Source organism: Varanus komodoensis, unplaced genomic scaffold, assembly GCF_004798865.1.
Source record: "Varanus komodoensis strain SLA01 unplaced genomic scaffold, ASM479886v1 scaffold103, whole genome shotgun sequence".
Taxonomy (NCBI): domain Eukaryota; kingdom Metazoa; phylum Chordata; class Lepidosauria; order Squamata; family Varanidae; genus Varanus; species Varanus komodoensis.
The window spans coordinates 181,365-203,336 of NW_025335283.1; the positions used below are offsets into that span (position 1 = coordinate 181,365).

Below are 21,972 nucleotides of genomic sequence, written 5' to 3' on the forward strand. Positions count from 1 at the left end.
ATTTAAGCAACATTTTAAATGTTAATACCACTGAATTTTATCTGGCCAGGGCGGCTTATTTTATATTGTGTGTTTTAAATTATAATGATTATCTATATGTATATTTTAACTTATTGGTTTTATTTATTGTTGTAAGCCGCCCCGAGGCTTCGGCAAATGGGGCGGCATAAAAATGGTTTAATAAATAAATAAATAACACTGCGCACAGGCTTTGGAGTAGGACGTGTGAGCCCTGAGCACTGTGCCTGAGCCCTTCCTACGGGGCGGCTTGCTTCCATGCCTCCGCAGGGCCACCTTCTTCCGGGCATCGGGCAGGTGAGGGCTGAGCCTGGCTCTGTGGTGGCTGGGCACATTCCGGCTCAGTGGTTTGGGCAGACCTTTCTCTGCCAGCCGTGGGGGGCCTTTAGGGAGGGAATCACCCAGCCCTGTGCGGAGCGTCTGCACGAGCCATGGCTCGGTGGCAGGTGGGGCTTGGGCAAGCGGGATGTGCTCTGCCCTGGCCAGGCAGGTGTGGGCAGCGTGTTGCTTGCGGCACCATGATGCGGGGCAGTCGTGCTCTGCGCTGTTATGAGCCGAGTTGCTGGCACAAGGCAGGGTGTGGGCTGGTCCGGTTTGGGCTTCCACTTTATGTGGTGCAGGGATTTCTAAGAAGACAGTGTCTGAGGTGGTGAGGGGACAAGTAATCTCTCTGAACCAAACAGCATCCTTTAAAATACATGGGCAGAGGCTGCAGGAGGGACATTTGAATCAGCATTTTAAGGCTCTGCTGAGCTTGGTTAGTTCAATGGAAATTGTGTGTGTGTCGGGGGGGGGGGGGTGTGCGAAGAGCAGTTTGCACAGGCGTGCCATCATGCCCTGGTCTAATTGCAGAAGCTTCCCTGCCTGTGTGCAACTTGAGGCGGATGGTATTTGCTGCAGTACAGAGCTGGCGCTCCGCGGACAGGTTGCCCCAGTGCCCATCCTCCTCCTCCGCAGGAGCTGCAGGATACGGGGCTCAGGCGAGCCTGAGGGCAGCTCCATCTCCGGGCAGATGGCGCTGAGCCAGGCAGCCCAGGACAGTGTCGCATATTTTCACTGCCGCTGTCCCGGCCCGGTGCTGAAGGGAGCGTGGCAGAGTGGTGTGGGGACAGGGTGCAGGCAGCCTGCTTTGTCCAGGAAGAGGGTTTCAGGCTCTGGATAAAGAGCAGCAAGATCGCCTGCGTGACGGGCGTGGGATCTGCCCTGGCAGCTTGGAGCGTGGCAGAGGGCGTTTGCAGCCTCCGTGGCACAGATCACTCCTGCCAGCTCTGCCTGCTGGCCCAGCGATACCCCCATTCAGGCACGAATGGCTTGGCTTCGCTGGTCGATGCACCGGTAACACTGCTGCAGTGCACCTTACATGGGGCTGTCCCTGAAGGCCATTCAGAAGCTGCAGATTGTGAAAAATGGGGCAGCAAAAGTAATAACCATGTCTGAGTGTGTTGTAGACTGCCCAGAGAGCTTTGGCTGTTGAGTGGTATAGAAATAAAATAAAATTAATTCGATTTAATACATTCAATGTGTAAGACCAGTTCTAGCCCACTCACATTGGCTACCTGCATGCTTCCAAGTTCTCCCTTGGCACTGTGATGTTCGTTGAGCTCCTGCCCCAGCCTCAGTCTCCCTGGACACTGCAGCCAACATCTGGGGCCTCCCCACATGTGCTGGCCCTGAAGGGTGCTTGAAGGGCAGCAGCGAGGGAGGAAGGCCTTCTGAGTGGTGCCCCTGCCCACCGTTGTGGAGAGGGGCCTTCCCCCGAGGCCTGCTTGGCACCAGCCTCCTCATCTTCTTGGCATCAGGTCAGCCCGGCCCCTTTTGCGGAGGCTTTTCAAGACATGCAAGAACCTACCAGGGCTTCTTGGAAGGGTTCAGGGTTCTTCCAAGAGCCTTCCAGAGGAGGGTTCCCCTCCTGGGCATTCTCCAGGTCCACCCTCTGTCAGACGTTATTCCAGCTGTTCTTATTTTTCATTTTGGAGAATATGGTACTTTATCACATAATTTTATGAGATACTGTAAACTACCAAGAGAGCTCCAGTTATTAGGAGGCATCGATATGAAATAATAATTTCATGTCAATAAAATAATAATAATATTTTCCTGCGAGGCCCACTGAGCTCAATTGCTTCCCGAAATCGATTCTGAGTAGGTTCAACAAAAATATGATTCAAATTCAATGAAGGGCAGTGCTTTTCAAATGTACTGAAACCAGATCCCTGGTTCTGGGATCTTGGACACTGAAGCCCACCTTTTTGGGTGTGCTTGCCCTATCTATTTACTATGTATTATTTATTTATTTGATTTTTTAAATACCCTGCCCTTTACAGTGTTTCAAGGAGGCGATAACCTAAATAAGACACAGCCTCACAATAATGCAATACATGTAATGTATTAATACATGTGATACGTATTACACTGATATCTCAGCCTTGCTGTGTCTTGCAGCAGCCTCCCCTGTCTGTGCTGGGTTGCGACTCGCCACATCCCCAGCTACCGTCGTTGGCTTGGAGCACGCCTGGGGAGGGCTGGCGAAGGCTGGCTTGGGAAGCGCTCTCCCATGCGATGCTGAGTGAGGGTGCCCGCTGCCACGGCACTGATGAGGCAGGGCGAGCCTGCAGAGGCAGGGCTGGCGGATGCCAGCCTGGGGCCACCATCTCCCTCTGGCTATGCTGTGAGCAGCTCCAGTGGAGTAACCGACAAAGCCCTCAGCGCCGTCACTGGAGGCAGTGTGCACCCCCGGGGGCGAAGGTGTGGCTTCTCAGAGCAGGTTCTTTGCGTGCAGCAGATCTCAGCGTCAGTCCTCGGCATTTCCATTGGCTGGGGAGGAGGTCTTCCTGGTCCCCCAGGGAGCTGCTTCTATTCAGGTGGGGTGGCTTGATGCACTTGGTTCATGTGCTGGGGAACGGCCAGTGCTGGCCATGTCTGCTGGATGCGCCGGCTGGGCTTGGGACTTGGGGCTGAAGACCTCTGGCCTGGTCTACCTGTGTCCCATGTTCTCTTCCCTTCGGCTCACCTCCTCATGTGGTTCCCTTCCAGGTGAAGCTGGTGAACATCCGCAACGATGACATAACAGATGGCAACCCCAAGCTGACCCTGGGCCTGATCTGGACGATCATCTTGCACTTCCAGGTAAGCAGTTTTCTTATCCCTTCTGATGACGGACACTGAGCACGCGCTGCATCTCGCTGCCGGTGCTGTGTGTGAAGGGTAGCGTCCACCTTTGAAGAGGACGACGGTGTGCCGATTTACCGGGGCAGTGAGCGACTGCTGATGTCAGAGCACGCTCAGTGCTCCCTGACGATTTCTGGCGTCATGGCGCCTGGCCCCGTGGGTGTGTTCCGGACTGGGGGCGTTTGGAAGCCTTGCTTCTGCGTTACCTGAGCAGGCTGCCCGAGGCCTTGGGGCTCTCTGGAGCACCGCGTGAAGACTGGAATGGCTGGGAGAGGAAGCCACGCTCCCGCGTCGATCCTGCCAGCAGATTTTCTAGGACATGCGAAAGCCTGGGATTGTGTGCAGTGTGTGAGACAGTTGATAGAAGTTGGTAGATAACTGGTAGATGAGTGTGGGTCCATGCTTAAGGTCTGACACGTCTCCTTGCATGAGCTTTCTTGGCCTTTGTGATATGCCTCTGGTGGTGATGGCTGTTATTTTTATTTCTATATGGCGCAATAGCTGAAGCTCCCTGGGTGGTTTACAAAAGCACATGAAATCCTATATAAAATACGGCAACAATAAAACTATCATAAAAGTTACTATACAAAATTTAAAAACCACATTCTGAGCTAATGTAGAAAATGACAGTAACTTATACAAACTGAACAGGCATGTTTAAGCAGCAAACCTGATAAAATGTGCTGTGATAGAGGGCGATCGTGCCTGGCACCAAAAAGACATCAAAGTTGGTGCCAGGTGGACTTCAGTGGGGATCTTGTTAGACGAATGAGGGGCTGCCTCGGAGAAGGCAGTTCTGCTTGTTGCCACTGACTTGGAGGTGGCAATGGAAGGCAGGCCCCGAATTGCAGTGTTCGGTAGATTGCTGCCGGGAGAGGTGTTTGTTCCATCAGGTTTTGTCGTTCCAAGCCACGTGGGGCTTTATGGGTTAAAACCAGCACCCTGAATTGTGCTCAGAAGCATGTAGGCAGCCCACGCAAGTGGCCAGAACTGGTGTTACATGCTCAAACTGTCTGGTCTCTGCTATTACTCTGGCTGTCGCATTTTGCACAAGCTGCAGCTTCCAAACAGTCTTCAAGGGCAGCCCCAGGTAGAGTGCATCGCAGTAATCTAGGCTAGAGATGGGCAGGTTACTGAAACCAGGCGGCCCCTGTCCAGATAGGGACATAGCTGGGCCACCAGCTGGAGCCGGCAGAAGGCACTTTGTGCCACTGAAGCCACGTGGGCCTCAAGGAGGAAGAAGGCCCACAGAGCACCCCCAAGCTACACATCTGCTCCTTCAAGGGGAGAGCAGCCTTCTCTAGAACAGGTTGGATTCCCTCCATCGGGTCAGAAGAACCACCCACCAACAGCATCGCAGTCTTGTCTGGACTGAGCTTCAGCTTGTTAGCCTCTTCCAGCCCATCGCTGTTGCCAGGGACGCGTTTGGCACACCCACAGCCTCACCTGCTGTGATGAAAGGAGAACTGGAAGTAGAGCTCGTGCTCAGAAAACGAGAGAGGGCTCTGATCACAACTCGCTCCAAAACCGCCAATGACCTTGAGCTTATGTATTACATTTCTATACTGCCTAATAGCCAAAATTCTTCGGGTGATTCGCAACAATAAAACATAACATAAATGAAAAGAGAAAGTATGCTCTAAAATTAAACAGCTTAAAATTACAGTGTAAAATATCAGTAAAGGCCAGCTAAACCTAGGAGCAAAACCTTAAAATTCAGTGTGAGATTTAAAATAGCAGACTGAAAGACTAAAATTCCTGGGAAAAGGAAGATGCTTACGTCAGAGCATGGAAGTTGTGCAGTACTTGTGTTTGGGGGTAACAGCCCTGAGCACTGTAGTTCAAGTTGAGGGGGGATCATGTCTCAGTCATACGGCAGTCCTGGCTGAAGCAGACTCCAGCTGGTGGAGCCATCCAGTGGGTGAGGTCCCCGAATGGGCACCGAGGTTGCAGTCCAGCAAGTGGGCCAAGCACACGCCCAGGTCAAAGCACACCTTGCAGAGTCAGACTGGAGTCTGAGGTCAGCAGCACAGAATGTCAGTCTGGGGCTGGAGGAGGGTTTAGCAAACACTCTGGACTGACAGACGAGATGCTGGAGGCAAAAATGGCACAACTGAGGCCGTCCTACTTTGGACACATCATGAGGCGGAGATGCTCCCTGGAGAAGGCAACGGTGCCTGAGAAAGTCGGCGGCGGAAGGTGCAAGGGAAGAGCAACTGTGCGATGCACGGACTTCATACAGGAAGCCGCCGCCTCCGGCTTGGGGGAACTGAGTGGGGCTGTCCTGGAGAGGCCATTCTGGAGGGCGTTCATTCATGGGGTTGCCCTCAGGGATGACTTGGCGGCATGCAACACCCACGCCTGCCATGGATGGGTTAGCGCGTGGGTCTTCAAACTATGGCCCAGGGGCTGGATCTGGTCTGCCGTGCCATAGCTCGCCCTGCGCACATGCACACGCGCGCGCGCACAGCAGGGTGCCGGCTTGCTCACAAGGAGATTGTTTTGGACTCACTGGGAGAAAATGATCTCTGCGCATGCATGTGCATGCGCCCCCTCCCCCAGCCTGTGCCCTCTGCCCGCACCACCTTGGCGTCCCATGCCCATCCCTGGCGCCTTTCAGCTGGCCCCCTATTCAGAAAGTTTGAGGACCCCTGCGCTTCCTCTGAAGGAACTGGTCTGCCGTGGATGGTGTTCCCGGACCCTCTTTTTTTGTCACTGCAGCCCCCAGCTACCTTAGTGGGTTGGGTTACTCCTTGCCAGCTTCTGCTGGTGCAGCAACTTCACCCATTACTGGACAAGGGTCACCTGACCACTGACCCTTGCACTAGCTCAGCATTAGCTGTCAAAATGTACCGTTACTGCGCTTGGTGCTGAAGCTACAGCTGGCGCAGAATGCTGCCCCTGAAATGAGCCATGGAGCATGAGGATATGCCTGCATTACAGTGTTAAAGGAACTGCGCTGGCTACTGCTGTGGCACATGGTACATGAGGACATCAGTGCACTGACAGCCTGGTCAGCACCTGAATGGTGGCCACCTCAAACCCTTGCTGTGCATTGTCTTCCGTGATGAAAGAGAACAAACCCATCAAGTCAGTGGGCCTCGAGTTGCCAGCCCGGCGGAGTTTGGTGAGGGCCCTGGACTGTGACGGCATCATGCCCGGCGCCTCCTTCGCCACCTAGCGCTGCTCCCTGCAAGCGGCAGCCGGCTCTGGGCCGCCCAGGGAGGGTGCCAGACGTTGCCTGCTGCATTAGCCGCATGCCGCTTTCCTGAGGCTGTTTGCGTCCATGCTTCGTTCAGTGGGTAGGGCCAGTGATGGGCCCCGGTGGCCCATGTCCTGGCACCCGGGACGTCCTCAGCACCGCCGCCCAGCTGTAGCAAATCTGGGGGAGGGGAGTTGCCGCATCTGGGAGCAGCAGGACGTGCCAGGGCAAAGCTTGGCTGAAACTGGGGTGCTCCTGGGTGGGAACTCCGCCGGGAGCCCAGTGGCTGGCTGCAATTCAGTGTGGAGCATTGAGGGAGTTCCCTCTGGCAGAGTGGCTTGATCGTTAACGGTCTGAGTGCTCCTTCCTTCCCCTTGGAGTATCTCTGTGTTCGTGTTGTGCTGGTCGAGCATCTGAGGACAGGCCATTTGAAGGGCAGGTTTGCATGAAGGTCCTCCAACGGCTGGGGTTTGTGGGCACATTTGGAATGTCGATCACAAAGGGACTGCCCTGGCAGGGTTGGCCATGCCAAAATGGTTGCTGTGATGGCCACAGCCAGTTCCAACACAGCGATTGCCCACCGGCCAGCGGGCAAGGCTCAAAGAGAACAAGGCGGGCAGGGGATCTGGGATCCCAAGCACAAAACCACTCTTTGAACCCGCAGTTTCCTATGCAAACGGAGGATGATAGTGCCTGGGCCAAGACTGCCACATGAGGCGTTCTCTGAAGCCAAGATGGCTCTGAATGCAGCATGTCAGCATTCCAGTTAAAAATGTGTATTGAGAGGTTTTTCTTGGGAGTCTCTACCCTGCTGGGAGAGAACCTTGGGAGGGCTGAAAAGGGGCCTGTGGGCACAGGCACACGGTGGGAGAACCGGCTCCCATGCATGCCCTTCCTGTGCTGAGGAGACTCTTTCCACCCTGTGGCCCAGGAGGGGAAGCACCTCGTCTGCCCCATCTGGTGCCCAGCATATCGAGAGCGACCCCGCAGACGAGGGCTGCTTCCGGGTGGCTCTTCAGGGAAATACGGGAGAGGCCATCGCTCTGTGGCAGAGCCCTGCTTTGCATGCGGAAGGTGCCAAGGCACTGCTCTGAGATCTCCAGGTAAATTTTGAATGACCCGTGCCTGGAACCCTGGAAAACTGCTGCCACCGAGTGTGGGCAGCATTGGACTAGATGGGCCAAAGGTTCAACTCTGTGTCAGGCTGCTTCTGGGCCTCCTAGGCAGAACGGCCTTCGATGCCGCACGCTGTCAGGGGCATTGCATGCCTCTTGGTTTATTCTGCCTCTTTGTATCGTTACCCCACCTCCCCAGGAATGGCTCCTAACACAAACCGTTGAAATGCATTTTTCAGCTTTTCCTCCTTAACAGATTTTAGCTTATGGAAAGAAAAAGACAGATGGAGTGGTAGGAAGGTTGCAGGATGAGTGCACAATCTGGAGCCCCTTTCAAACTGTGAGAAAGAGGCCAGGCAAATGCTTCCTGTGCCAGGTGCATGGCATACCTGCCGCAGGTGGGGGAGAGGGAGGCTGGCACCTCTGCATGGCCAGACGAAGCTGAGCACACTTTTGGTATCATCTTTGTTGTGGGCACCTTGTGATTGCTTTGCTATTTTTTAAAATTAACTTTTAAATTAGTGTTAAATTAAGTTCCTGGCTATTTAAAAAAAGATTAAAACGTTGCTGAAAATGTAAACGGGAGAATGTTATATTGTGCTGTAATTGCATGTGCAGCCTTTTCTGGGCAAGCCCGGCATGCCCCATCCCAAGTAATCAGGGGGGAGCGCAGATCCTGGTGAGGACACCAAACACTCCTCAGGAGCGTGAATGGACCGTAAGTGGGCCCTCTCTCCGCCGTCGCCCCCCTGCCCCGAGCTCCTGCAGCCTCCATTTCCTGAGGAGGACGTGAGTCATGGGTGCACATCTGAAGAGCTGTCCTCCTAATCCAGGGACCTCTAGTTCCCAGCCAGTAGTTTTGGGGTATAACCAGCCTCCACTTGAGGACCTAGGGCACCCCAAAGCCTTAGCTGCATCTTCATGTGAGCAGGGTGCAAAATGTATCTCGGTAAGGATTTTCAGGGCTGGATGCAGATTTGATATGCCGTGATGTAGGCATTGAATTTAGGCGTAGCTGAGCTTGGGAGGTTTTTTCTCTGTCCAGCTTTGCCAAGGTTTGTCTCCTCAAAGCCCGTGATTGTTGCTGCATCAATTCCTCCATTCTGTCTCGAACGCAGCAGCTCTAGATGGTTTCTGTTGACATGCACAGCGCTTCTGCCTTCTTCCCGGCTTTTTAACTTTCTATTTCTCACTCCCTTTCCCTGCTGCCTTCACTCGACATCTTAGCTGTTGTGGCGTGTTTTTTGAACAAAACTTTGCTCCCCGATTTCCATCTCTCTGTCTTTGTGCCACACCCCTCAGCATCCCCCTCCCCTCCCCTCCCCTCCCCTCCCCTCCCGCTGCCACCTCCCAGCCTCTGTCTGGCTCTCTGCTTTCTGGTTGCCTTACGGAGGGCAGCACTCCGATTACCTCATATTTGGAGAGAGGAAGCTGCAGCCAATCCGGGCTGCGCCTGCTTTTAGGTCAAGTGATTTCTGAACTGCAGTGAGATGCTTTGAATGTGTCTTCTTCTAGCTCCCAGCCTCGTAAGATGGCTGTCTGAAAACAGCAGCCGCTAAAAGGGAGACTCTTGGGGGGGGTGAGACAGAGGGAGGGGGGAGGGAAGGAGGGAGGGAGAGCCTGCATTAGTGTGTGCTTTTAAAATGTACATCTAATCTGATGAAGCCGCAGCTGGGATTTATCCAGGAGCCCAGTGCCAGCTTAGCTGCATTGTCACTGGTGTCTTGCGCACCAGGGAGATGGGGAATACTCTGGGTTGTGTTAAAGAGCCGAAAGAGCAAGCCAGAGAAGCGGGGAACGCTCCCCTCTCCCCTAAAAGAAAAGCCCGCTTCAAACGGGAGAAGAAGGGGAAGAAGCGGATGGCACCAGAGAGGGCTGACCGGCTGGTGGAGGGACCCTCCAAAGGGGCTGAGATGGCTGCTGAAGAAGAGGAGAAGGAAGCGGAGACAAAAACGTTGCGCACGTCTCCCTTGCTGAAGGAAGGGAAGGACACGGTCGGGAGCTTGCAGCAAGAGGCAGCCTCGTGCAGGGAGGCTTGTCCTGCTTTGGAACCGGAGGGTCTGGAGCCGGGGCAAGTTGTGCAGGTGCGGGAGAGATTCCAAGGGAAACTTGAGAGAGCTCAGCTGGTGAGTGAACACATCTTCTCTGGGTCTGGAACTCCAGGAGACCTTCTAGAAGGGGGCACCACTGTCATTGCCCGCCTGTTTGACAACCCAGCCGAGCAAAACCGCGAGAAGGTGGTGAACCAGCCAGTTGCCTTTCCGAAACGAGGATCTGGCAACAGCAGAGCCATTCTGGTGCCTATGCAATGGGAAGCGCCAGCCAGAGGGCCCCAGGAGGATGACGCCAACATGGTGGTGGTCGTGTGCCGGTCCTGGGAGCAACCAAAGTTGGAGAAAACTGTGGCTGAAGAGTCCCTCGAGGCCTGGAATAACGAAGAGGGAAACGAAAGCTTCTCGAGTGCCTTGGGTGCTTCTTGGATGGCAGAGAAGGGCACGCTCTCAGAGCTGTCCACTCCGTCCCCCATGGTGGATCAGGCAGACATGCAAGTCGCAGGGAAGCCCCCACGGCTGCCCCTGGTGCAGGAAGCACGTGCTGGCAAGTGCGCGGATGGCACCTGCCGAGAGCTGCCTGCCTCCCAAAGCAAGTCGTCCTTTAGTGAATCAAGCTCAAGCACTTTTCAGTGTTCCTCAGGATATGGGAGTGACTCAACTCACCAGCAGGCCAAGGAGCCTGGAGCCGGCAGGGACTCGGAGTCGCTCTGCGAAGATGGCCTCGCGTCCTCCGTGGGAAAGCGCCTCAGGCAGAGGATGGCGGCTGCCAAGGAGAACGCGAGGCTGGCTGAAGGATGGGTCAGTGAAGCTTTTGTTTCCCTTCCTCTTTGGGACCGGGGAGGGCTGGCATGCTGGAAGCCTCCACCCCAACTTGGCACTTCCTGGCAGGGGGAGTGTCCTAGAGGCCCCGCCCCTTAATTCACACTTGCCAGCGGGTTGCTTTCCTGGGCTGTGCCAGGATCTCTTCCGGGTGAGCAGGTAATTAGGAGAGTGTTCTCCTGGCTCTTCTGGCCATCGGGGTGGCAAACATTTTGGCCTTAGATGTGTCTGGTCAACCAAAGCAGCCTGGAACTTGGGCACCTGGAATTTCAGGTGCCTGGAACTGATTGCAGGCAGCCTGCTTTGCGTGTCCTGAAGGGCACACCTTTGTTTCGCCCCTGTGCTCCAGGGCTTGGCCTCAGAGCCGGCACGGAACAGGCCCTGGTGGGTGCTGGCTCCAGCTGAGCCCACCCAGAATGCGTGGTGCCTCGAACCGATTGCAGCCTCGGGTGTCCCAGTGGCTTTGCTGCTCCTGTCCAGGATATTTGTTTGTTCTTCCCCTCCAATCCTGCCTGTGCCCCATGCGGTTCCAGGCAGGTGCTGAGTCTCCTGCCTGTCTGGAGGATGCACACCTGAGTGCGGGGTGCTGCTCCCTCAACACAAGTGGAACATAGCTGCTGAGCAGGGCGGGGAGAGAGTGGAGGTGTGCGTGCCGATTGGTGCTTCCACTCCTGCGACCTCACATGGTACCCAGCATAGGACCGTGGAGGAACGTGGTGGGCCTGTGTTTGGATGAAGACGTGGGTTGTTTGCCGTTGCGCCCCTTCCGTGCCTGCCTGCCTGCCTGCCTGCCTTTGAGATGAAGGGTGCTGAGGATGCAGAGAGGCAGACGTGCAGCCTCGCCTGGCTTGTTGTGGGGCAGCCTCAGGGACCCAGGCGAAGGTTGAGCTGCTGCTCGTGCTTCAAGCAGCAATTGCTTTTCCCGCAGCTGGAAAGGCAGTTTACGTGTCAGTGTCTTCCTTGCTCCAGATTGGCTCTCTGGCACGTGTATGTGCACATGTGTGCTAGGAACACCCCTCATGCACACCCTTGAGCTCTTTAACATGCGTCTTGGTCCAGGGCTTTGGGATTTCACCTCCCAGCAGCGGCAGCCAAGTGATCAATGGTCAGGCGCTCCAGAGAACACCCGGAGCGCTCTGCTTTGGGCAGGAACTGCTGATCTGGAGCAGTGTGCGTGCAAAGAAGGAGGGGAAGCCATGCAGACAAGGACTGTCTGGGGAGGACGGGTGCCGGCCAGCCCTAAAGCTGCCATGATCGAACACCCCAACCATTGGGTATACGTCTTTTGGCCATGATGTCATTAAAAGTGCACCTCAGAGGCTTCTCTTGCTTTCAGGTGCTAAAAGCGTGTCAAGAATGGGTCTGGGGAGCCGGGGTCTTCACCCAGAGGCAGCTCTCCCTGCCTCCGATATCTGGAGCTGGGAAGCCCCTTCATGTCAGTTCTCAGATGTTCCCGGATTTCCTCTGTGGTGAGCAAAGTGCGATGTGAGCAGAAGCCCTCATTTTCTGTGCCTCGTGCAGAAGCGTGCTTCTCTCATCCCTGTTTCTTTGTCAAGGATGAGGATTGCAATTCAGCTTGGTGCTGGTTTGGTTTGGTTTGGTTTCAGGAACTCAAGGGTCATCTATTCGTCCTACCCTGAAAGTCACACCAATGAAGGTATCGATGATGATGGGAGGATTTCAGAGCAAGTTCAAAGAAAATGAGATTAGGTATGGAAAACAACAGCAGTTTTCCGATACTTATGGAGAGAGTGCAGAAAGTGAGAAGGGCTGTTTGCTGGAACCGACTGGTTCCAGAGCCTGCAAAGCAGGACTGGGTCGGCCGTCAACAAGCAGTTTCCAGTTGCTAGGAGAAGAGCTGAGGGAGGTTTAAAAGCCGAGCCTACCCTGGCCTCCAGACTGGCTTATGGTAACTTGACTGTGGATGGCGCATGCAATACATCAGGGGGCTCGTAAATCACATTTCTTCAAACACACTTGGACAAGTAAGTCAAGTTACATGCAGCATGGAAAGGCAGTGCTGCTCCCCCCCCCACCTTTGCCATATCAGGCCTGCTATAGATCATGAAATTCGGGCCCCTCCATCTGCTGCAGGGTACGGTATTGCGAAGTGCATCTATTCCTCCAGGTTATATGCTAGAAGGAGCTCAGGCGTCCAGAGAATCGAGGTTGCTTACTGTCCACAGAATTCAAAGGAGTAGATTAATTAGACTGCCAGTTGAGGTCGTCCTTGCCTCACTGATGCTTCGGTTCCTCTGTTTGGGTCTGACAGCCCTCGGAGATAAGGAGTGTCCATGAGGATTGCATTGCAGTCCCAAGACCCCTCACGTACCCCTTCCCCTTGTAAGCTTTTTCATGCTGTTGTCCCTCCCACAGAGCTTTTCCTGTGCTTCGCAGCCTTTTTGCAGGGTTTTTTTTTAATTGAGAGAGAAGAATGTCTGGTATTACATTTTAGTTTTTTATTGTTTTCTTAAAAGAAATAAAGTACAGATAGGAAGAAAAATGTAAAAGAAAATAAAAACACCAAGGGATCTTACACAAATATATACATTCATAACCTGCCAATTCCCAAAGAAGCCAAAATTTTCAGTCTTTCTGTCAATTAGTACTTTTTTGAAGCTCGCAGAAAATACAGTTCTCCAAACCAACAAAGTCTGGTATTACATTTAAACTGCAACATCCTCAAGCAAAAGCCTCATGAGAAGTCCTAAACCCCCCTCTAATACAGTTCTACTGCAGCAGTACCTTGTGGTTGGTGAACAGTATATAAAGAAAGGCAGAGAAGGGTACATTTTTCCTTCCACAGTGAAAACAGAGACCTTAGTAAAGCAGCAGGTGAAATTCCTGCAGTAGAAGAGCCTTTGAAAGGTGTGCACATCACTGCCTGGCTGCTGGACTGGCCTAATTTCCAAGGAACAGGCAACCCAGGTCTCGCTCAGTAGATGCTGGGGCCCAGCGGGCTTGTATGCTGCTTCGCTGGCAGCTGCAAAGTGCAGCTGGACCCGTCTTGGCCCTGCTCAGCCTTCCACAGGTGCCCAGCAGAACTTTCTAGAAATGGCACCCCCTTGAATGTGTTAGTTCAGTGCTGGAAGCAGCAGCCAGTCCCGGGTGGCATTCTCCAAATGCGTTATGAAAGGAGGAAAGGTCAGAGTGGATCGGCTCATGCAGAAGTGCATTTCCTGGGAAAATCAAGAAGTACAAAACTCCAGAGGTCATTCCATAGTCCAGCTGTCTCCAGCTTGGCACCTTCGTGATACGTTGAGTTGCAAGTTCCATGCTTCCTAGCCAGCATGACAAGAGTCACTATCCACGTTAATTCAGGTGGAAGAGGATGGTGTATGGTTGTGTATTGTCGGTCTAGAAAGTTTGTGGAAGAGTAGCCATCTTCCTGTCCATTTTTCTGCCTCGTATAGCGGTGCTTTCTGTCTTGTCAAATCCAAGCATGCTAGCAATGTCCACATTGGAGTGCCCCAGATCCTGAAAAACCAACCCAACAGAGGTGGAGCTATGCATGGTTTTCTAATAGTTTGTGAGCGATACCTGAGCCGCTATTAATAACACAGGAACCACTTTGAGATTGCTTGTCTGAACTACTTCCTGCTGCCGGGGTTAGTGGCCTTACCTGAAATCACCGTCTCCGTCCTGTGTGCTTCAGCCCTGTGGTCCTCCTGGGCCATTTACAGGCCCCGGGGTATCCTGAGGAAATGCAAGCACTGTCCATCAAAGCTCACGGTCCTACTGTCCCTTCCACTGGCGGTTTTTGCTCATCATGGAATGAAGTCCATTTGACTTACAAGACCCCGAGGTTCTGAGGTAGGTGGGTGGAGACACGGGGCCTGCTAGAACCTACTCTGTTCTGTGTATGGCCAGAGTGTCCTTTTGGGTGTTTGTGCATCTAGAAAGCCCTTTGGTCAATAAAGAACGCTTTGCAAGAAAGGGCTGTGGCCTTGGATGTGTGAAGGGAGGGACCGTGTGCAGGACAGTCCCTGTCCAAGCACCTCATTTCCAGCGACTTGCTGCCCCTGGGCTGGAAGGTGCCCAACAGTCATAATGATGAGCAGCCATGGTGGAAATTCATCTCTCTAAATAGAAAGCAGTAAGAGTCAGCACAGCTGTTCTTGCCTTTGGACCAAAACATTCTGATTTAGGTAGGGCACCTCTGAAAGTCAGCAGCTAGCATAATTCTGGGCTGGGTGGCCCAGTGGAGTGTGCGGTGTGTTTGGGGACATGGTAGGGAGAAGAAAGAAAACCTGGAGTTGCCCAACTTGGGCACCAGAGCAGAGTGAGTACATTCAGAAGTGGAAGGAGATCCCCACTTCCTAGCGCCAACTTGAAATGTTTATGTGCCAGACCTATGCACAATGCAGATTTCTTTGAGCGTATTTGGAGAGTTTGTATGTAGAAGAGAAATGAGAACCAGTGCTGAGCTGGATTCCGTGGCTGAAATGGCTTACGCAGGGATGCATTTTTGTTTGTTGTTTTCTTTTCGCACATACATTCCTGTGCTCTGGCGAGGTTTGGAGCACTCAGGTCCCAGACCTGAATCTTGACCACCTCTAACAGCATCAGACTTCTCTTCCTGCAGCCATAATGGTTCTGGTTCTGGTTTTTGTTTCAGGGCTGAGGTTTAAGTCTTGGAGAGGAAAAATGCAGATTTAATGAAATTCAGTTTCCCATTTTGAAATTCTTGTATTTTCTGAAGAAGCATGGATGCTAACAAGTTGCTATAGTAAAGCAGAATGTTGGTTTGCAATGAAATAATACCCTTAGAGTTTAATGTATTTGATAGAGTTATAATTCAATGTTAAGACTGTATATAGAGTAATCAGGATTTTTTAAAGGGGAGGGACGTATTTTTCTGTTTTTAATTTTTTAAAATCTACCTTGCCCAGTATTAACTTGTGTGCTTAGAAAACCTTTGTGTGTTGCGAGAAGGCAGCCTTGTGTGGAGGGAGGATTAAATTGGTGCAGCCTTTCTGTGCAAGCTCTCGTCCTCTTCTTGTCTCGGGGAGGCAAGCCTTGTTTCAGGTTTCTGTGTTTGGGTCATTAGGACCTGAATGACATCTCTCTGCTCGGATGAGGACCTGCTCATGATGCCCGGGGAATGGCGGCTTTTCTGTATTTATTATTTATTTATTTAGGAAGCTTCTATGCCGCCCCGTTCGCCGAAGCCTCGGGGTGGCTCACCATAATAACTAAACAAACACAATATAAAACAATACAATTTGAGTCGACCTGTATCCATGATTCTCTTACTAAGTGCCTCCATCTTTTCCCCTAAGACTGAATCCATATTTTTCTTGCATTTGCAAGCCGTCCAATATGCTCTCGGCATCCAAGGGTTTTTTCATAACAGGTTTCCGTCCAGTAAGAGTCAGTCAAATCTTTGCTCCTTCCTCTTCTAATAATCCTTGGGACAGAGCCTTTTGCGGGGGGGGGGGTGCTGCCCCACCCCACAGCAAGCATCCTTGGTCTGGGGAGGCCTTCGAGGCTTGTTCAAGAGGCGGGAACAGCCATTCAATTGTTACGATGCTCCGACCTGAGTTAGCAGGAGAAAATGGGTGGCTGAGGGAAGGGAAACGGGGGCCCAGGGCGAGTGGCCGGAAGGTGCACACGTTGCAAGGGACCAGCTGTCTCCGCACATGAGCAGTTTTGCTTTTGTTGATCAGCCGCGGGCAGAGGTGAGGCTGAGCAGTGCCCACCGGATTCATTCCCCAGCGCTCCTGAACTGTGTCCCACCTGAGGTGAGAGAACGGGCTGCAAGCCCTCCGGTTCTGAGGGGGCTTTCTCTGGGGCAGATGGACCATGGGGGGTTAGCTTCCTTACTGCCCCCTCCTCTCTTCAGGGCAGCTAAGGTGGGGCTAGGGACTACGAGACTGGGCCATGGAACAGAATCCCTCCCCCTTGTGGCCCATCGCAGCCCCCGCCCCACCTGCAATACGCAGTGTGGAGCACGCAGGATGCTCCCAAGGAGGCGGGAAGGACTGCATGGCTGCCCCCGCCCCCGGATGTCCCCCACCTGCTGCTGGCGTCTGTAAGTAAGAATGGTTAGCGGTGTGGAGAGCGTGAGAAAGGAAGGCCAATGCGCAGAGGTGCCCAGCCCGCCCGCCGCCTCAGAGTCTCCCAGGCCAGAGCCATCCCAGAACCTGGCTGTGGCGGTAGGCAACAGGAGCAAGCCCTGCCTTCCCCCAGCCATCGGCAGCACGTGGAAATTACTTCCTCGGGTTATTGTGATAACTTAGCACAGCCTTCCCCGCCCAGCTGGAGGTGATGGGAGTTGTAGGCCAGCCTTCCTGGAAGGTGGGAGGTAGAGAAGTCTGGCTTGAGGCCAATCCTGGGAGACGTGTTGGCTAGTGGATGGGAGTCACGGTAGTTAGAAGGGCAGCCCCCATGTTCAGAGGGGTAGGCCTCTTCCCATGCCCTTCTTTGGCATGCTTCCCTCCAGCATCTCTTGGGAGAGAGGACGCTGAGCCAGAAGGACGTGAATCTGGCCCAGCAAGGCAATTCTTCAAGTCTCTTGTGTGTCCCCTGCCCCCGGTCCTCTTCTGTCCTTATCCTTATAGCTTGCCATTTTTGGGGGTTGGGGCGATCTTCAGGACTAACAGCTTGCTTAGCAGAGGAGTTTGTTGTCTCCCCATTTCACTCTGTAGGCAGGGAAGGGATGAGTAGGCTGATGGCCTTTGGGATGTACAGAGATGCCTCAATGGATCGTTATCGTTGTGAAGATGAGGAGGCAGCAGGCATGTTTGCCACCCCTTTGCCCAGCCAGGCAACCCAGTAGAATGGGCAGCAAGTGTTCCTGTTTTGTCTGAAGACAAAAATAGCATTGTTCTCTTCATGTGTTTAGCCCCTCATATAAGGCTGCATCCTGATTTCTTTCGGCTGTCAATGTAAGGAATGTGGTACCTCAGGAAGGAGGGGTACGTGATGTCCCTGCAAGAATCAGCACCAACGAGCACTATTCTGCCTCCATTTGTGTGTCCTCACCGGCACCTGGGCACCTTGTTGCCTTCTGTCCAAAAAGCGAGCTAGTCTGTCCGTAGCAAGCTTGGACAGCGGGCACCTGGAGGCTCTTGCTGAAACCATCTAATGCAGTCTGCTGGATGGGGTTGATAGAAGTTGTAATCCAACATATCTAGAGGGCACCAGGTTGGGGAAGAGGGAGCTCGCAGGCTCAGACCGGGTGCCATCCAGTGCAGCATTAGATGGTTCAAAGCGTGGCAAGCCAGCCGCCCACCAAGACCCACACGCAGGACATGCGCCCTCCTGCCCAGGTCCAGGGCATCTGTGCATTGGGGTGACATTTTCATTGAACTGTCTGCTACAGCCCCAAGATCCCTTTTGGGTTTGTTTCAGAGTCTATCAGCTTATACTTGAAGATTTATACTTGGCATTTTTTCCTGCAAGATGCACTGCGTTTTACTCCCAGCCGGGTGCCCACTGTTGCATCTCCAAACCCAGAAAAATGGTCTTGCTGGGACAAATTCCAACTTCACCTTGATGCCAGGTTTTCCTGCACTTCCCCTTCCCTGGACGCTGCTTCCTGTAGCCGTTCCATGGTTCAGGAAGGTCACTTTTTCGGATCCTACCTTCACAATAAGCCTTTCAATTCCCCACTCCTCCCCCATGTTTGGGACAGAGCGTCTGGATGGAAAAGTACAACACACATTGGGCGTATTTGCATGCCAAGCTGACTTGCACTAGCGATGAGCCCGGGTGGCTTAGCTGTTGCCCACGCTACCCGTGACAGTTGGGGTCGCTAGGGGTGGCTGGCTCCTTGGCCCCCTCAGTCTTCCCACAAGGAGCCCAGTGGACTCTGGGCCTGGACTGTCTGGCCTGCTCCCCTCACTGCTGTGCCTGGAGACCTCTTTCACCTGCCAGAGCTCCCCCCATGCAGCCCCCGTCCCCAGTGGCTGTGACCTCTGCTTGAGGGCCAGGTTTGCCATCCCTATTGGTGAGACTGCTAAGCCCTGCCCTGGAGGGGCTGTCGGTGGTTAGCAACTTGCATCCACAAGGTGTGCAAGTATTTGTGTGCTGCTGCTTGTTGGTTGGCGGGTGGCTGGCTGGCTTTTAGTCGCACTGCACATGGAAAGCCTTCGCTGGGCAGCCAGTCTCCGCTGCTGGCGTGCTGCTTGCCAGCCCTCGCTGTGGACCCCGAGAGGCTCCAGGTGGGCCTCTTGACCTTGCTCTGCTTGGCGCCTTTTGCTTTCTGGCCAGGCGGCCTGTCAAGGGAGAGCACAGCTGCAGGCGTCCTTCGCTCGAGAAGAGGGGTGGCCGGGAGGTCACCCCCGGTATGGCCAGCTCCTCGTCTTTTTTGAGTGGTTCTGGCTGTCCGCAGCTGTGTGCACTCTTGCTTGCACGCCTGCTGTGTCCACAAGCCGAGAGGGAGGACGGGGCTCCACTCCTGGCTGGGCCAACCAGGTGCCAGGCAGCGCCGGCAGGGACCGCCCCCCCAGGGGCCATCTCAGGTGTCCGGCGGCCCCGGCTGTCCCTGGAGTTAGGGAAGAAAGTCGAGGGCAGTGCGAGGGCAGCGGCCGTGTCTGGCAGTGCACTCAGCAAGGCTTTCGCAGCCTGAGCAGCATTTGTGGAGGGAGGAGGCGTGGCAGCCGCGAGCCCAGGGAGGGCGACCGTGCAGCCCCCCCACCGGGGCAGCTTCTCGTGTGAGAAGTCCGCCGACTCCACGAGAGGAAGTGGCCAGCACAGTGCAAGTGGCGGGGCGCCCCCCCCGGGCTGCTTTTGCCCCCAGCCGAGGCGAAGCAAGGCTCCCATGCTGCTGGGCAGGGCGAGGAGAGGGCCTGGGAGGGGGCTGGCAGGTGCTGTCTGGGTGGCCCCCCGGAGGGAGGGAGTGCCGCTTGAGACGGCTGCACTGCTACCGTCAGCCTCGCCCCCACCCCCGCTTTCTGTGTAGGAGGCTGGGAGATGGCAGGAATGGGCTGGGATGTGCTCCGTGGGGGGGGGGGGTCCTGCACAGCGCTTCCCCCCCCCCCCCCGCCTGCTTCTCTGGGGGACCACAAAGCGGGCGAACTGCTGGGCGGCTCCCAGTAACCTGCTTGTGCCAAGTGAGGCTCTGCAGGGTGTTGGTAGAGTTTGGGACTGCAGGAAAGCACAAGGGACGCCTCATGAATTCATGCATCCCAGGTCGCTGCCAGCCCCCTTGGGATCATGTGCATGCCCCGAAGGACTAGTGTGGCCGAGAAAGGGGTGGCAGTGATTCCCTGCCCCTTGGCCTCAGGGAGCCCGGCTCGCCTGCCGTTGCACAGCAGGGAAGGGGCAAGAGGTCCAGGCTCAGCCCGGCAGAGGCTCTTTCCAGACCTCGCATCTGCTCGCACCACTAGCAGTCAAGCGGCTTACCTCAGGGCCCTGTCCCCAGGGCCCACCATGCCTACCAAGAGCATGGCCAGCACTGCACAAATGAGCTGCCAGGCTGCTGCTCCTGGCCCAGAGGGTGCCGACTGCAGGGGGCGTGTATGTGGGGGGCGGGGCAGCCGGGCTCATCTCTGAGCTCCGCTGGCCTTTGAAGAAGCTCAGCGGGCACTTTGGAGGCGAGGCGTCGCTGCGTCCGAGTCCTCGGCCTGGCGTGGAGAGGAGAGGAGGCCCTGTCCCTCAGCAGAGGCCACGCTTCCGACGGTCCTGCTCCTGAGTGGCCACCTAGAGTGCGTGGGCCCCTGGAAAGAGCCACCGGCATCAGCACACCCTGCCCACTGGGGGCCATGCAGACTGGGAGGGGGCGGAGGGGGCTCCGACATGCTAACACTCCTCGAAGCTGTGGGCGCACGGGCCACCCGGCACCCTCACTCTCTGTCAGCCGTGAAGGCTGCACTCCTGCTTCATCCCCGAAGAGGCAGCAGTCCGGCTGGCAGTGGAGGGAAGGTAGGCCACCCCCTGCGCGGCACTGTCTCGTGGCTGGAGCTCTGCGCACTCTGGCGCGCGCCTGCGAAAGGTGTTCAGTCCCCAGCGCACGCTCTCCCTCTTCGCCAGAAACTGGGCCACTGCGTCTTCGCCACCCTTCAGCATGCGCATCCAGCGGCCTGCAGAACCGAGGTGCAGCCTCCGCCCCGGAAGCAAAAGCACATGGGGCTGGGGCCGACCCTGCCGGAGGCTGGGCAAAGGCCTAGGGAGCGCAAGGTGATCTGGGCAAACCCAGCCCAGGCCTGCTGTGGCCGGGAACCGTTTCCCCCGCCTTGCCTCTTCTGAGCCTCGCCCCTCATGAACTAAGCATGCCTCAGAGTCTGGAGCCAGCAGTGAACCAAACTGGAATTAATTCTCCTGTTTGCCACATGCCTTTTCTCCTGAAGGGAGTTAGGCCTCTGGGAATGCTGGCAGCCTTCATCTCTTGGGGGCAGAAATGTCTGAGGGGGGATTCAGTGTGCCTTAAATCTGCGAGGGCCCTGCTGTGAAATGCATGTGTTGTAGGCAGAGGACACAGAACACAGGGACGTGAGCAAGGCTGCCTCTGGCCCAGAGCGGGGGAGCAGGGGCTGCCTCTTGGCCGTGATGTAAGTCAGTGCAGTGGGATAGCTCACCGCAGTGAATGCAGCCCACAGTTTGCAAACACACTCAGAAGGGTGGCTTTGCACCTGCACCTGCAGCTTGTCCGCCTGCTGTTCTTTAGGTGCTCGGATGCAAGACTTAAAGCCTGGTTGAAGGAAAAGAAACCATGGAAATCGCCACACAATCGCTATTGTGCTATGTTGAATTCTGATGCCGCCGTGTATTATTGTTGCTATTTTAAAATGGTGTTCCATTATTGGTGTAAGAGGTTGCTTTTCATGCAAGTCTCCTTGGAAAAATACGTTTCTAAATCAGCATATAAGTATTTCTCTGTGTTTACAAAGGGCCATGGACTCACAAAAACAGGTGGGGATGTTCTGTGTAAATCTAGGCATTTTCCATTCCCTGATGCCAGATGTCACCTGCGCAAAGCTGGTTGCTACTCAAATTTGATTTAAAAAAATATGTTCCTTGGGACAACTGGATGGATGGCTCTACTCATACTGCTTTCTCTGTTGGAAGTGAGGGAGGAAAATCAGGTTAGGGTGTGATGTATGTGCATCCATTTACCTTCCTCATCACTGACTCTCCACACCTCCTGGGGTTTCCTTGGGGCACCTCCTCTATATGCACTTTGCAATTTAGCTTGGTGTCTACTCTGGTGCATCCACAACTGGAGTATCATGTTCAGTTCTGGGCTCCACATTACAGGAAGGATATAGCCAGGCTGGAATTGGTACAGCGAAGGGCCACCAGGATGGTGGCTGGTTTGCAGGGTAAGCCATATGAGGAGAGACTGCGGGAACTGGGTCTTTTCAGTTTGGAGAAGAGGAGTCTCCGAGGGGATCTGTTGGTGACATGCAGGTATGTGAGGGGGTGTCACACGGAGGTGGATAGAGACCTGTTTTCTCCTGCAGAGGAGGGCAGGATGCATTCCAGTGGAGCAAAGCTCAGGAAACGCAGGTTCAATTTGGATGCCAGGAAGTTCTTCCTGATGGTTAGGACCCCTGGGGCATGGAATGGGCTTCCCCAGGAGGTGGTTGAAACCCCATCATTGAGGGTGTTTATGGATAGTCTGGACATGGACATGGTGGGCATGTCATGA

At 54.5% G+C, this 21,972-nt stretch overlaps 1 protein-coding gene across 17 annotated transcripts in view; it reads left to right on the forward strand.

Annotated features, from left to right (window-relative positions):
- Nucleotides 1-21,972, forward strand: part of MACF1 (microtubule actin crosslinking factor 1) — a 291,688-nt gene that overhangs the window by 96,655 nt on the left and 173,061 nt on the right. For all 17 annotated transcript variants that reach the window (XM_044419421.1, XM_044419433.1, XM_044419435.1 and 14 more), the window contains one exon: nt 3,052-3,144. In XM_044419421.1, coding sequence (XP_044275356.1) covers nt 3,052-3,144 — 93 coding nt within the window. The remainder of the gene's footprint in view (nt 1-3,051; nt 3,145-21,972) is intronic.